Genomic DNA, 11787 nt, shown 5'->3' with positions numbered 1-11787 from the left:
TATAAACTAATAAAACAATGCTATTAAATATGCCAGACTGCACTCTTACACACACACACACTCCAGTTAGGCTAGTGTGACAGATATTGATATAAATACAGAGAATCAGCCCCTGAAGTAGAACCATATAAATACACTGCTTACAAATTAGCCCCTGAAGTAGAACCAGTTTGTCATGAAAATTTATACACTTTAAGCTTAAAACACAAAGAAAAGATTAAAAAAAAAAAAAGGGTGCAGACATCAAAGTTAGTTGCCAAGGACCAGCGCTGTACTTGAACATGCACCTTGCCCATACCTGCACCCTCTACCATGGCTTCACTGCTAGATTAAGCTTAAAACACAGAAAAGATTAAAAAAAAAAAAAAAAAAAAACGGGTGCAGACATCAAAGTTAGTTGCCGAGGACCAGCGCTGTAATTGTACATGCACCTTGCCCATACCTGCACCCTCTACCATGGCTTCACTGCTAGATAAAATGAAATTCGACTGGGTGAAAAAAAAGTTAATAGCAATATCAGTTTAAAACTATGGAAAAATTTGCAAAAAATGCCAAGGAAAGATCATCCAACCATGCAATTGATATATTGTTAAATGTAAATATTATGCAACTACAAAAATATTATTAATATACTTCACAAACAGTTGGAGACTTGCACTAGCCTTTACACAAGCAAGAGTACTGTTGCAAAACATCACAAATATTGTGGTAAATTTCCACAACACTTTCAAAGAAGTCCAAAAGAGGCATCAAGAGGGCCAGAATGTCTTATACAACATGAGTACTAAAACCAAAGAAAATGCAGCTCCAATAAGTCTCTTTTTTTTTCCTTTCTTCCTACCATCGTGCATCGACCATCAATAACGCCAAAAATGCTTGAAGTTAAGGCCATGGCCCTATGATTCAAGAATGACCCATATTACATAGGAGAGAAAAACATCAAAATACAAAATGTAGAGCAAAAACAGAAAAAATGAATATATAATTCTCAAAAGTGAAGCCACATTCCTTTCTGAAAAAAATAATAATAAAGAAATTAGCTTCAACCGTGATTCCTAAAAACTAGTACCATAACTGACACGACCATTGTAGTCAGGAACGAGTGCTGGTTTGTAGAATAGTACGATCCTACATCCAACGACACCTCAATTGTGCTCCGACTTTACTCAAGGTCGTTTTGCTCTGTTTACTCTGTTTTTCTTCTGTTTCCTCTCTTTTCTGTTTGTTTCCTCTGTTTTTGCTCTACTTTCTCAGTTTTTTTTTTTGTTGCTTGGTTCCTCTGTTTTCCCTCTATTTTCTCCTTTTTTTCCTTCTCTCAACTCTATCAACAAGCTACCTATCCTACTTACGAATCGTGTTAAGACCCTCGTGTTTACGATCTTTCACCAGCCTACTGATCATACTTAAAAACTCGAACCTGACTACATTGGACACGACACTTATGATATTAAAAAATAGATTATACTACAATATCATTATCAAGTACAAAAATGTAATAACCATTGTTTCCAAAATTAGTTTGGATAAACTTGAACTAGTATAAACAAAACTAAACCAAGAAGAATATCAAATACATATACAATTATTTACAAAAGCATATTCATGCTTAAAATGTAACAGGATAACACTTTTTTGTTTGTTTTCTACAGGATCCCTCTACTGGAGGTAATCCTATTCGAGGTGCAACAAACACTTGAATGTGGACATATTTCCCAGCTGAGATTCAAACCTTGGTTCTCCGTGTTGTGGGAGTCTAGTCTCTTTGGCTAGACTCAAAAGGTCAAACCTTGTTGATTAACTCAACTTATTCTATTAGAAAACAATTGGTACTCATTCCAAAGCTTTGTTCACCCATAAGTAACACAGAGGGTGGGTTCACAAATATACGCTCAGCCAATTTGAATATTTATACCATACAATTACAAAGTATAAGTACATCACAATCATTAACTATAACAAAGTTTTGAAGTAAATGCAAGAGAAGATGATATTTTCATTTTCTTATCTATTTATAGATCAATCAATAGATAATAAATATACTCAAGTCTAAAGATATTTGTAACCAACCCATTGATATGTTTTCCTTACATTTTCCTTGTATTATCCTCCCAAATTGAGAACAACTTCTTACTTTAGTTTTGGATAAAACATTGTGAATGCCAACCAAATAAAGATCATTCAAGAGTTGTTGAATTTCCTTTTGGGGAGGACTATCTTCAAGTTATAATAATATATATAAGAACAACCCAAAACAAACTCATTCAGTTCAATGATTATAAAATACTTCAAATTAATTCAAACAGTTAAATCATTGAAGAGAAACTTACTCTCAAAAGGTTGAAACTAAGCTTTCAACATAATCCTTGGTATGAAACCACAATATTTCATTGTCAACAGATGTAATTTGCTCTACCGTTTTATCTCTCCAATTATAGAGAATTGCATGGTTGTCATAACCATCGTGGCCTTCTTGATTGCTTGCCATTATAAGTGTGTTGTCACTCTCAGAAAGGTACAATGGATACAAATACAATTGAGAACCATAATCCAGTGAATCACTAATGCCATAATCAATTTGAAGGTCCTGAAAACTAATTTTGAGGAATTGAGTCCAAGAGTCTTGAACTCCGTACTCCATCATCAACCATAAAACAAAATGGGTCTCCTTGGAACGGTGAGAAAAACATAGACAATCCATCAATACAGTAACAGCTGGATCAACAGGTGGTACATCAACAAATCCCTGAGGTGGCCGCAAATGTTGGTACGTCTCGGTAGTCAGATCAAGTGAGAGGATGAGAAATTGATCAATTGAAATATCATTCCACTCATATTCGGTCTTATTTTGAATAGTCAACCAGTTAATAGTGCCACTCACATAAACACCATTATTCACATATGGATGACAACGACTAGCGTCGATATCAAAAGGAACAATGGGAAAACTTGGAATATCTCTCCAAATATTATCACTCAAACTGAAAATTTTGACCTCGTCGGCAGAAAAGGCCACCACCTTATAAGTGTCATTTGAAATATCATATCCAAATGTTAGCCTCAAAAACTTGTTTAAACACCCTAAATCTTCAGATAATGTGTTTGTGGCTGGGTTCCAAAAACGAAACCAATGATGTTCTTGGTCCTCGTACGTGTAAGAATAACTGTCTAAACAGAGCAATCCATTGCAGGAACCAATGATGAGACTGCAATCCATATTACCCAATACGTAGTAAGGATCGTTAGGAATGGCGACATTCCTCAATGGGTAGTAAGGTTCGAAGGGTGTGACGATTAACGGAGCCTCAAGCAAATGACTTACGGGAAAGGGTACCACACTGCAATTGGACTGGTCTTCAGACGACAGGTCTGAAACCAGTGCGAGGTGTGTGTTCCGCTGCGATCGCTGAAGATGCAGTTTGGCGAAGGAAGGATCATGAGAAATTAGGGTTTTCCAAGATTTGCAAACACATTTGAATTGCATAAGAGTTTTGACAGGAAGTCGTGACAGGATGTCTGTGATGAGTTCATCAAGGAGGATTGACGTCGGAGCACCGCCACTTGAATGCGGATGCTTTGGCGGAGGATCGGAATTCGTCATGAGAGGCAAGTATGCTGGTGACTATGAAGATTGCAACAATTTGTGGTTGAAATTTGAGATCGAAGTACAGTGTTGAAACCCTAACTAAATATTAGGCTTAATTGCACTTTTGGACCCCTATCTTTTCAAAAGTTGCGGTTATGACCCCTAACTAATTTAAATACAAAACAGCCCCCTATGTTTTGATTCTTTGGCAGTTTTGGACCCCCAGTCCATTAGTGAGATGCCACGTGTATTATTTAGGGGGTCACGTGGCACCTCACTAATGGACTGGAGGTCCAAAACTGCCAAAGAATCAAAACATAAAGGCATGTTTTATATTTAAATTAGTTAGGAGGCCATAACCGCAACTTTTGAAAAGATAGGGGTCCAAAAGTGCAATTAAACCTAAATATTATTATGAAGATGAAGGAATGGATTAAAGTTGGACCAATGTTGGAAACGCGATAAAATTTCACATCGTTTAGCTTTTTTAGACTTGGTTAAAAGAATACATATGTCATACTTTAATTCGAGAACAGTAAAAACTATATACTCTATATATTTTTTTCATGTTACACTTAAAAATAGAAATATCAGCTACACACATTTTAAAAATAAGGACTTGTTAATCAGTGCTCCGGAGCACTGGTTAAGGAATCCAAAAGTAGAAAAATTATCTTGAAAATATAAACTGTTATTTTTTATTAACTAATTATTACATCACTCTTTAATAAAATCTTACCTCTTTTAGCTGCTTAATCAATACCCTGGAGCACTGGTTAACATTCTCCTTAAAAATATCCAATCAAAATGATTTAGGCTCACTCAAAAAACATAGAAAAATTTAAATGAGAATAAAAAAAATTATTTATTTTTTCAAAAATTTCTGAATATATATTATTTTGAAAAAAATTAATTTTATTTTAAAAATTATACAAAAAAATAAATCAGAAAATTATTTTAATATTTTCAAATTTATTTTCAAATTTTTTAAATATATTTTATTAATTTTTAATTTTAAAAACAATTTTTAAAATTTTAATTTTAAAAAAATTAATATTATGTGGTGTGCCACGTCGTGGCAAATTTAAGCCTTATTATTTTAACCAAAGTATATTTTTATTTTTATCCTTTACATTTACACACGCGACCTTCCTCCATTTCTTTCATCTTCCCACGCCGTTTCTCCATCACTCCTCCTTCCTCCTCTTGTCATTTTAACACACAGGTTAATTTCTTCATTTCTCTTCAATTGCATATTCTTCTTGTTTATAGGATTTGAGTAGCTTGTGATTATTTTGTTCACCTTTTGTTGTGTAAAAGAGTTGTTTGATTTCATAAATACATGGAAAATTGGTATATTATTATTGATTGTAACTGTATAGATGTATTGATTCATAAATACACCTGTTTGTTTTGTTTGATGGGGCATTGCAAAATTGGTTTTTTTTTTTTTTTTTATCTATAATTTATTTGATACCTTCATGCTTCTGGGGATTGAAAAACCCATAACACTAATTTGATTCATTTTCATAACTTTGCCTTGAATTGCTTATTTTAATTCATATCAAATAAGAGAAAAAATTTATTCCTTCAACTAGCATTGTAATTTTTATTGAGAATTGAGAATCAGTGCTCTTGAATGTTTTCTAATTAATCCTCAAAAACTTTGGAATGCAGATGGACGACCGAATAAGCATGTTGTCAGACGATATCCTAAGTCACATTCTCTCTTTTCTACCAACCGAAGACGCATTCACAACAACTCTTCTTTCAAAACGGTGGAACCAAATTTGGCTCTTAGTTCCCAATCTCAACATCAATGATCAAAGATTTATCAATAGAGGAAAACCTTATTTTCGCTTCCGGGATATGGTATATTCACTTATTTGTGCAAAAATTAAGCACCGTCAACCCATCAAAAAATTCTGCCTCAAATGTCATGGCAATTCTACCAATGAGCCATTGGAAGACGAGGTAGTGGAGTGGTTAATGGCAGCAGAAAACTATGGAATGGAACACCTTGAATTCCAAGGATCAGATACGCTCAAGTTTTACAATTTTATTTTTGGTTTCAGTAACCTTGTTGTTCTCAAGTTGAAAGCCATCCATGTCAATTATTTTTTACCCGTTGACTTTCCTAGTCTTAAAACCCTACATTTAAACAATGTTTTTATTTATGAACACTGGTTTCTTCGAGAACTTGTTAATTCCTGTCCAATTCTTGAAGATTTTCAAGCTAAAAATATATCTGTTGGGTATTGGTCAGAGAACTATAATGGAAGGTTTAAACGCTTAACCAATTTGGTTAGGGCGGACATTGCTGACTTGAATAGTTGTGATGTTCCTCTTGAAGCCTTTTCTAATGTTCAATTTCTTCGAGCAGAAGAGGTAATTTTTATGTGTTTGATTTGTTGTTTATTTTCTATATAGCATCGACACTTCAGATTGAAGACATATCTGAGTGAAGACACGACACTGGCACTTGTAATTACATACACTTCTATTTTCTAAAAAAAATTATGAGAGTCTACGTGCAGTGCAGGTGTTGTGTCCTCTGTCGGTGCTTCATAGTTTATTTCCATCTTTTTTATTTATAATGCAACTCTGAATGTTTATTTATTTTTTTTGTACTTGTTGTAGATGTTTGGACATGTTCCTGTGTTTCGTAATCTAAATCATGTGGAGCTAGTCTTCCAAAGAAATGTCGATTGGTGTTGGGTATTTGGGGTGCTGGAGAAATTCCCCAAACTTCGAATTCTTGTCCTTGAAATGCCTCAACTTTTAACATCAGTTCGATCGTTTATCTCGATCCTAAGTGTTTCCCCTGAATGCCTTTCTTCAAAGTTCAAAGAGTGCACTATTACAAATTATGGAGGACAGAAATATGAGCTGCAATTTGCACAATACATTATGCTGAATTCAACAAACTTACAGAGGATGACAATATACAACTCATCTTCCATGAATCATGAAGAGAAGCTTGCAATGCAAATGGAATTGTTGTCCTTCCCAAGGAGCTCTGCCTCGTGCCAGATTTATTTTAAATGATAATGATTTGGCTTCCTGCAAATTGTTCCTAGATGATGGAATTTGTACTTTTTTCTAGTATGCATTGTGTACCCATTGAACCATCATTTTTTGGTTTCACTTTTTTATTTTCTTGTCCGTTTTCCCTAGATTTCATTCTGGTTAAATTGCATTTCTGTTAGCATATCACATTGTAAGGAGATTACTCCACTTGACTATAATCATACCATGGATGGTTTATGATATTTTTGCACATTATTTTGTCTCCCAACTAATGCTCAAAACTCCTAAACAAATTCTGAGCTTTATGGTCTGTTCCAACATCTAAAATTTCTTTAAAATTTTATTTTGTACTAGTTTGATCCTCTTGCTAAAGGAATGTTAAATTCAAGCAATAGGCAAAGCCATGGCAAATGGTGAGGGTGAGACTGACTCAAAGGGTATAACAACCATGTTGGGTTTATCTTTTGCCACCTGAGTTGGTGGAGGTCTATAAACCGAGTTGTAATTTTGTTAGTTACAGAAGTACGGCCATCGTGATATTATCCTCTTCATAGTGGAGTTGATATGTTTTGGTGGTAGTATTACTATTTTTGTCCCAACCAAGATGTTTGAGAACTTATTTATTGTTAACTTGAGCTGGTTGCATTCATGATAGATGCTGCTTAAAAAATGAGAAGTAATGAAGTATAATCTATTCTTGTTTGTGATAAAATTGTTTCATACAGAAGCAAACTGATAATTGGTTTGCGCAATAACCAAGCTTTAGATTTGTAATATATTTGGGTATACCTATCCTTCTAGTTTCTTGCATCCCAATGTATATTATTGATGTGAATTTTGTACGCTAAGAATTCAAGCCTAAGAGTAAATGTAATTTCAGTTCAGTGCCTTTCGAACGAGGTTCCAAACATTAACTTAGCGATTTAGATTTATTTATTTACTTCCTGGTTTTATTAAAGTGGAATGAAATCATTATGGCTCTTGACATAAAAAAGAAATAGATGGCCGCTTTGAAAGCCAATCTATGTTATAAGGTGAATTGTTCATCTTGTATTGGCGATGAATCTTTTGATTTTATATTTCTTTTTCTAAATCCATTTGGATACTCTGTTTCTTCCTTATCTCAGTCTTTCAATCAAGTTATTTTTTGCACTTCATGTCAAGCTGATATTTGTTATATTCATTGGTTGTTCTAGTGTATTATTATCAAAGAATAAAACTGAAGGAAAATGTAAGAGAAGTCAGGGGAAAAATTAATGTGGATGTGAAATTTGATAGTAGATTTACTAGTAGTGTAATGTGGGATGGATCCCCCGAGTTTCTGTTGCTGCATTTGGATGGCATTTTGTTGTCTTCTTGCTGAGATTTTCATTTTTCATGATGTCTGAGAATGAAATGGCAAATTATTACTACAGGGAATCATTAGTTTTCAGTTTGTTTGTCAATATATATTGAATGTAGAGGTTAAACTGGGTAGGTGGAGAAATTTGTGTGCCTGCTTAAAGCTTATTATAAGAGGCTAAGAATTGTAGCATGAGCTCTGTTGTTTCATATATATACTTGACTGTTTCCCATCCTTAAATTCTTAGTTTTATTGGTGAGGATGGTATGAAAGAGTTTAGACTGCACTTCAAATTCTTCAATTGTTTTCAATTTTCGTGTTTGTTTCATGATATGTATGTGTAGCCAACTTTGTTCCAGCATATTGGCCATCAAAGGCAAACAAAGGCTAATATTAGTTGCCATAAATGTTAGTTTATCTGTGTGTGCGCGTTTTTTTTTTTTTTTCAAAGGCAAACAAAGGCTAATATTAAAACAGTTAACAAGAATCATAAGGTCCAAACCCCTCAAATGCTTCCAACAATAGCTAACAAAGATGCCAGTTCAACATACTCATCACTGATTCACATAAACAAAATGCTATTGCTTTCAACAAACATGCTTGCAGAAAACTCCGTATACATGCCTACTAAAACCCTTAACTTCTCATTCAGCAGAGAAAAACCAAGCCGCAGCTCCAAAAGTAATTGCCACAAAACCAAAACGTAAATAACACTAGTTCTACAGTCCCACCGCCACACCAGCACAGCTAAAGCACAAACCGATACAATAAAGCACAAATCGATAACAAGGCCTGGACAACAGTCTTGAAAACTGTCGGTATTGAAGACTCAGCCATATTGCCAATAAAGCTGCCCAACACATCATAAATCTGCGATAATGCAGAAAAATTGAGCAGAAAAAAGCTAACAACTTCCAATTTCAACCAATCGCAGGCTTCAAAGTCAGAAGACTGATGGTTCCCAAGAATTTACCAGAAAAAAATCTGCACACCTTAGCTTACGTGAAATCTAATGAGAGGAAGGGAGGTGCAATGCGGAGAGGGACACATAGATATTAGGAGATGTGGCAAAATAACATGGACGTGGATAGAGTTACGTGTCAGGAAGATAGTTTGAGGGTTAGATTTAATAAATTATAACAGATGAGAAGCGGCAGTGTTGACATGCAATTCAACGTCATGTGCGTGGCATTAACAAACAGAAATATACCCAAAATAAATCAAAGCCAACCTTTGCCTCTGACAAAACAAATGAGATCGACCAAAGATGAGCATAGCACACTTCTATCATACATATATCTTGGTACAATAGTACAAGAATGTCATGTTATTTAACACATCATATTGCAAACCCTAATCATATAACTAAAATAATACAATGCAAATTCCAACTTCTAACTGCAGTCTAGATAGATACTGCCACCAGTATCCTTCGACAACATCAAGCCTAGGAATGAATATCAAGCTCTTGAGATCCAACATAAGTTGTTCTCGAGATTCACAACTCTACATAACCCGTCTACCTACACACCTTCTTTTTTATAATGTGTTCGCATAACCATTAGCCTCTCGAAAAATGCACACAAGTAACACTTTTCAGCACGCTTAAAATACTTTTCAGCTTATTGAATTGGAATCAAAGACTCCATGGACATTCTTTTTCATTTTCCACCCATATCAAAGCATTTCTTGAGTCTGATTCAATAATTAAATCTACTTTTTGCAACTGCTCCTTATTTTTCACATTTTAGAGCAAGTTAATCCATGTGTACAAGTTTATTTCTGAGCTGTTAGTGATTATGAGTTTGTTATGAATGGGTTAAAGTTTGTTATGTCCTGTCTCTAATTGTAATAAGGAGTCCTATTATTATAAATTTAGGGGTCGTTCTCCTGTATCAGTGAGAAAAGATTCACTTCTCTCAATTATTTATTAGCATTCAAAGTGTCTGATGTAACCTTATAATAAACCAAAAACTATGACACAGAAAGGGACATCATCATGACAAATATGCCATCTTTTACATTTATCCAAAAACAAAAAGGTGAAACGGTAAAAGCATGTTTATTCTTGAAAATTAAGGAATGGTTGCGACCTCATACAAATTCTCATTAAAAGAGAGGGTTGTGTGTAATAACACCTTTTTGACCCTCAATGAGAAGATAATTCTCTAATGTAAGACTCAAATTACTCATGATAAGTGTTTTCTAACAACACTTAAAATCACCAAGCTAAGTAAGACTCGGTTCTTTATCTTCTACTGGTTTTCTCCTTCTTGTCTGCCCTTCTATCACCTGAGTTGGTTTTTTTGGCTCAAATGTCTAAAACAACTCTGAACAAACAGTTATATGTGACTCAACTTTTATCATTGACCAGGACCTTATGATGACGATTTTCAGATGATAAGTATTCTAATAATAGTTTCTGAAATTATTTTCTGAACGTACATAGTAAGATATCCTCTAACGTATAACTTGAGATGGTACCTTAATGTACATAGTATGTGTGCTATGAGAGTTGTCTTACATAGCTTCTTATCTTTATCCATGTTCCCAAGTCTTTGGTCATTGCGCTGGTTTTCTCCGTTCACATGATGCCTCCTCTTTTGCACGACTCTTTCTCTGTTCATGCCTCTGCCCATACAAGATCATCCTAGGAAACTAGCACACGGACCGAGATTCCCGTAGCTATGAGTATTTGTCCACTCCCATGTTGTTCTGTTAACGGTTTTGTAAATATCAAGTATGATAGTAGCAATGTCACTGTCATGACTCCGAATTAGTTCCCATAGCTATGAGTATTAGTTCACTTACCTTTGGCTCAAACTCCGAATCACCATGACTCCTTTTCCCTTGGAGTCAGAGGGAAAAACTTTCAATTCAAATCAAGTATCAAGTACTTACTAATAAATGCAAAAGGTTAATGGTTTGGTCATTGAATAACATTTATGATGCACAAGCTGCTTGTTTTTTCATGTATGTGACTTATTAATGTTAGGTGCAGTACAATGGTCCAAACTGACATATTGAAATGAGGAAATGCTTGTAATAGTAAATTTACCATGGCTGTTGTGGCAGCACCAAAATCTTTAACCAATGCCAGAAAACCGTTGCAACCTCTATGCAACATCCTCCATGCACTCATGGCAGAAACCAATTGTATAGGGGATGTGCTGCACTCACCTTGAAACTCGAATGGTTCACATCCTGGAACATTAAACACAACCTTTTTCTGATGGCAATAGAGAATTGCATAACAGGAAGCTAACCAATCCATCCCAAGATAACATCAAATTCCAACATGTCTAGTACAACCAGATTTGCTTTAAACTTCAGACCCAAAATAGAGATCTCACCATTTTTAAAAAATACTTCACCAAGATGGATTCGCCAACTGGTGTAGCAACTAGAAAAGAATGATTGAAAGGAACTGGATCCCTATACCAAACTAGGTAGAAAAACTTGGTGACACATATGAATGTGTAGAACCGGAATCAAATAAAACATGAGCATTAAGTGAACAAATGGCAATGGTACCTTCTACCACGGCATTAGAGGCTTGTGCATCTTGTTGATTAAGTGCGAAAACATGAGCCTGTCCTCCAGTAGATTGAATTTTCCCCCTACCAATAGGAGTATGACCTCTACCTCCCACTCCTCTAGCACCGCGACCTCTAAAACCAGACGCTTGTTGAATTGTTGGTGAGGATTTTGTCTGGAATGTTGATCCCTGACTCGATCCACAAATCAACTGAGGACAATCTCTTTTTATATGACCTTTCTGGCCACACTGAAAACATCCAAGTTGTTGGAAACAAGTCCCAGAATGAACTCT

General features: G+C 35.0%; 2 protein-coding genes across 2 annotated transcripts; one reads left to right on the top strand and one right to left on the bottom strand.

Moving 5' to 3' along the window:
- Window positions 1-560: 560 nt before the first annotated feature.
- Window positions 561-3675, bottom strand: LOC25498282 (F-box/kelch-repeat protein At3g23880). The gene is made up of 2 exons (XM_013593167.3): window positions 2328-3675; window positions 561-896 (listed from the first exon to the last, which is right to left on the bottom strand). Exon 1 carries the CDS (start codon window positions 3596-3598, stop codon window positions 2330-2332), a length of 1269 nt encoding a protein of 422 aa, XP_013448621.1. The 5' UTR covers window positions 3599-3675; the 3' UTR covers window positions 561-896; window positions 2328-2329.
- Window positions 3676-5572: 1897 nt separating this feature from the next.
- On the top strand, window positions 5573-6631 carry LOC25498281 (putative FBD-associated F-box protein At5g44940). Its single transcript, XM_013593166.3, has 2 exons — window positions 5573-5971; window positions 6224-6631. Exons 1-2 carry the CDS (start codon window positions 5573-5575, stop codon window positions 6629-6631), a joined length of 807 nt encoding a protein of 268 aa, XP_013448620.3.
- Window positions 6632-11787: the final 5156 nt, after the last annotated feature.

Source organism: Medicago truncatula, chromosome 7 (genome assembly GCF_003473485.1).
Source record: "Medicago truncatula cultivar Jemalong A17 chromosome 7, MtrunA17r5.0-ANR, whole genome shotgun sequence".
Lineage (NCBI taxonomy): Eukaryota > Viridiplantae > Streptophyta > Magnoliopsida > Fabales > Fabaceae > Medicago > Medicago truncatula.
The sequence above is the reverse complement of the archived record's forward strand: the minus strand, read 5'-3'. Positions and strand labels throughout refer to the sequence as shown.

Excerpts from the sequence above, each read along its gene's own strand:
- LOC25498282 (XM_013593167.3), bottom strand. The coding sequence starts at position 3,598 with ATGACGAATTCCGATCCTCCGCCAAAGCATCCGCATTCAAGTGGCGGT.
- LOC25498281 (XM_013593166.3), top strand. The coding sequence starts at position 5,573 with ATGGCAGCAGAAAACTATGGAATGGAACACCTTGAATTCCAAGGATCA. Across the intron at positions 5,972-6,223 it reads AATTTCTTCGAGCAGAAGAG|ATGTTTGGACATGTTCCTGT; the intron begins GTAATTTTTATG and ends TACTTGTTGTAG.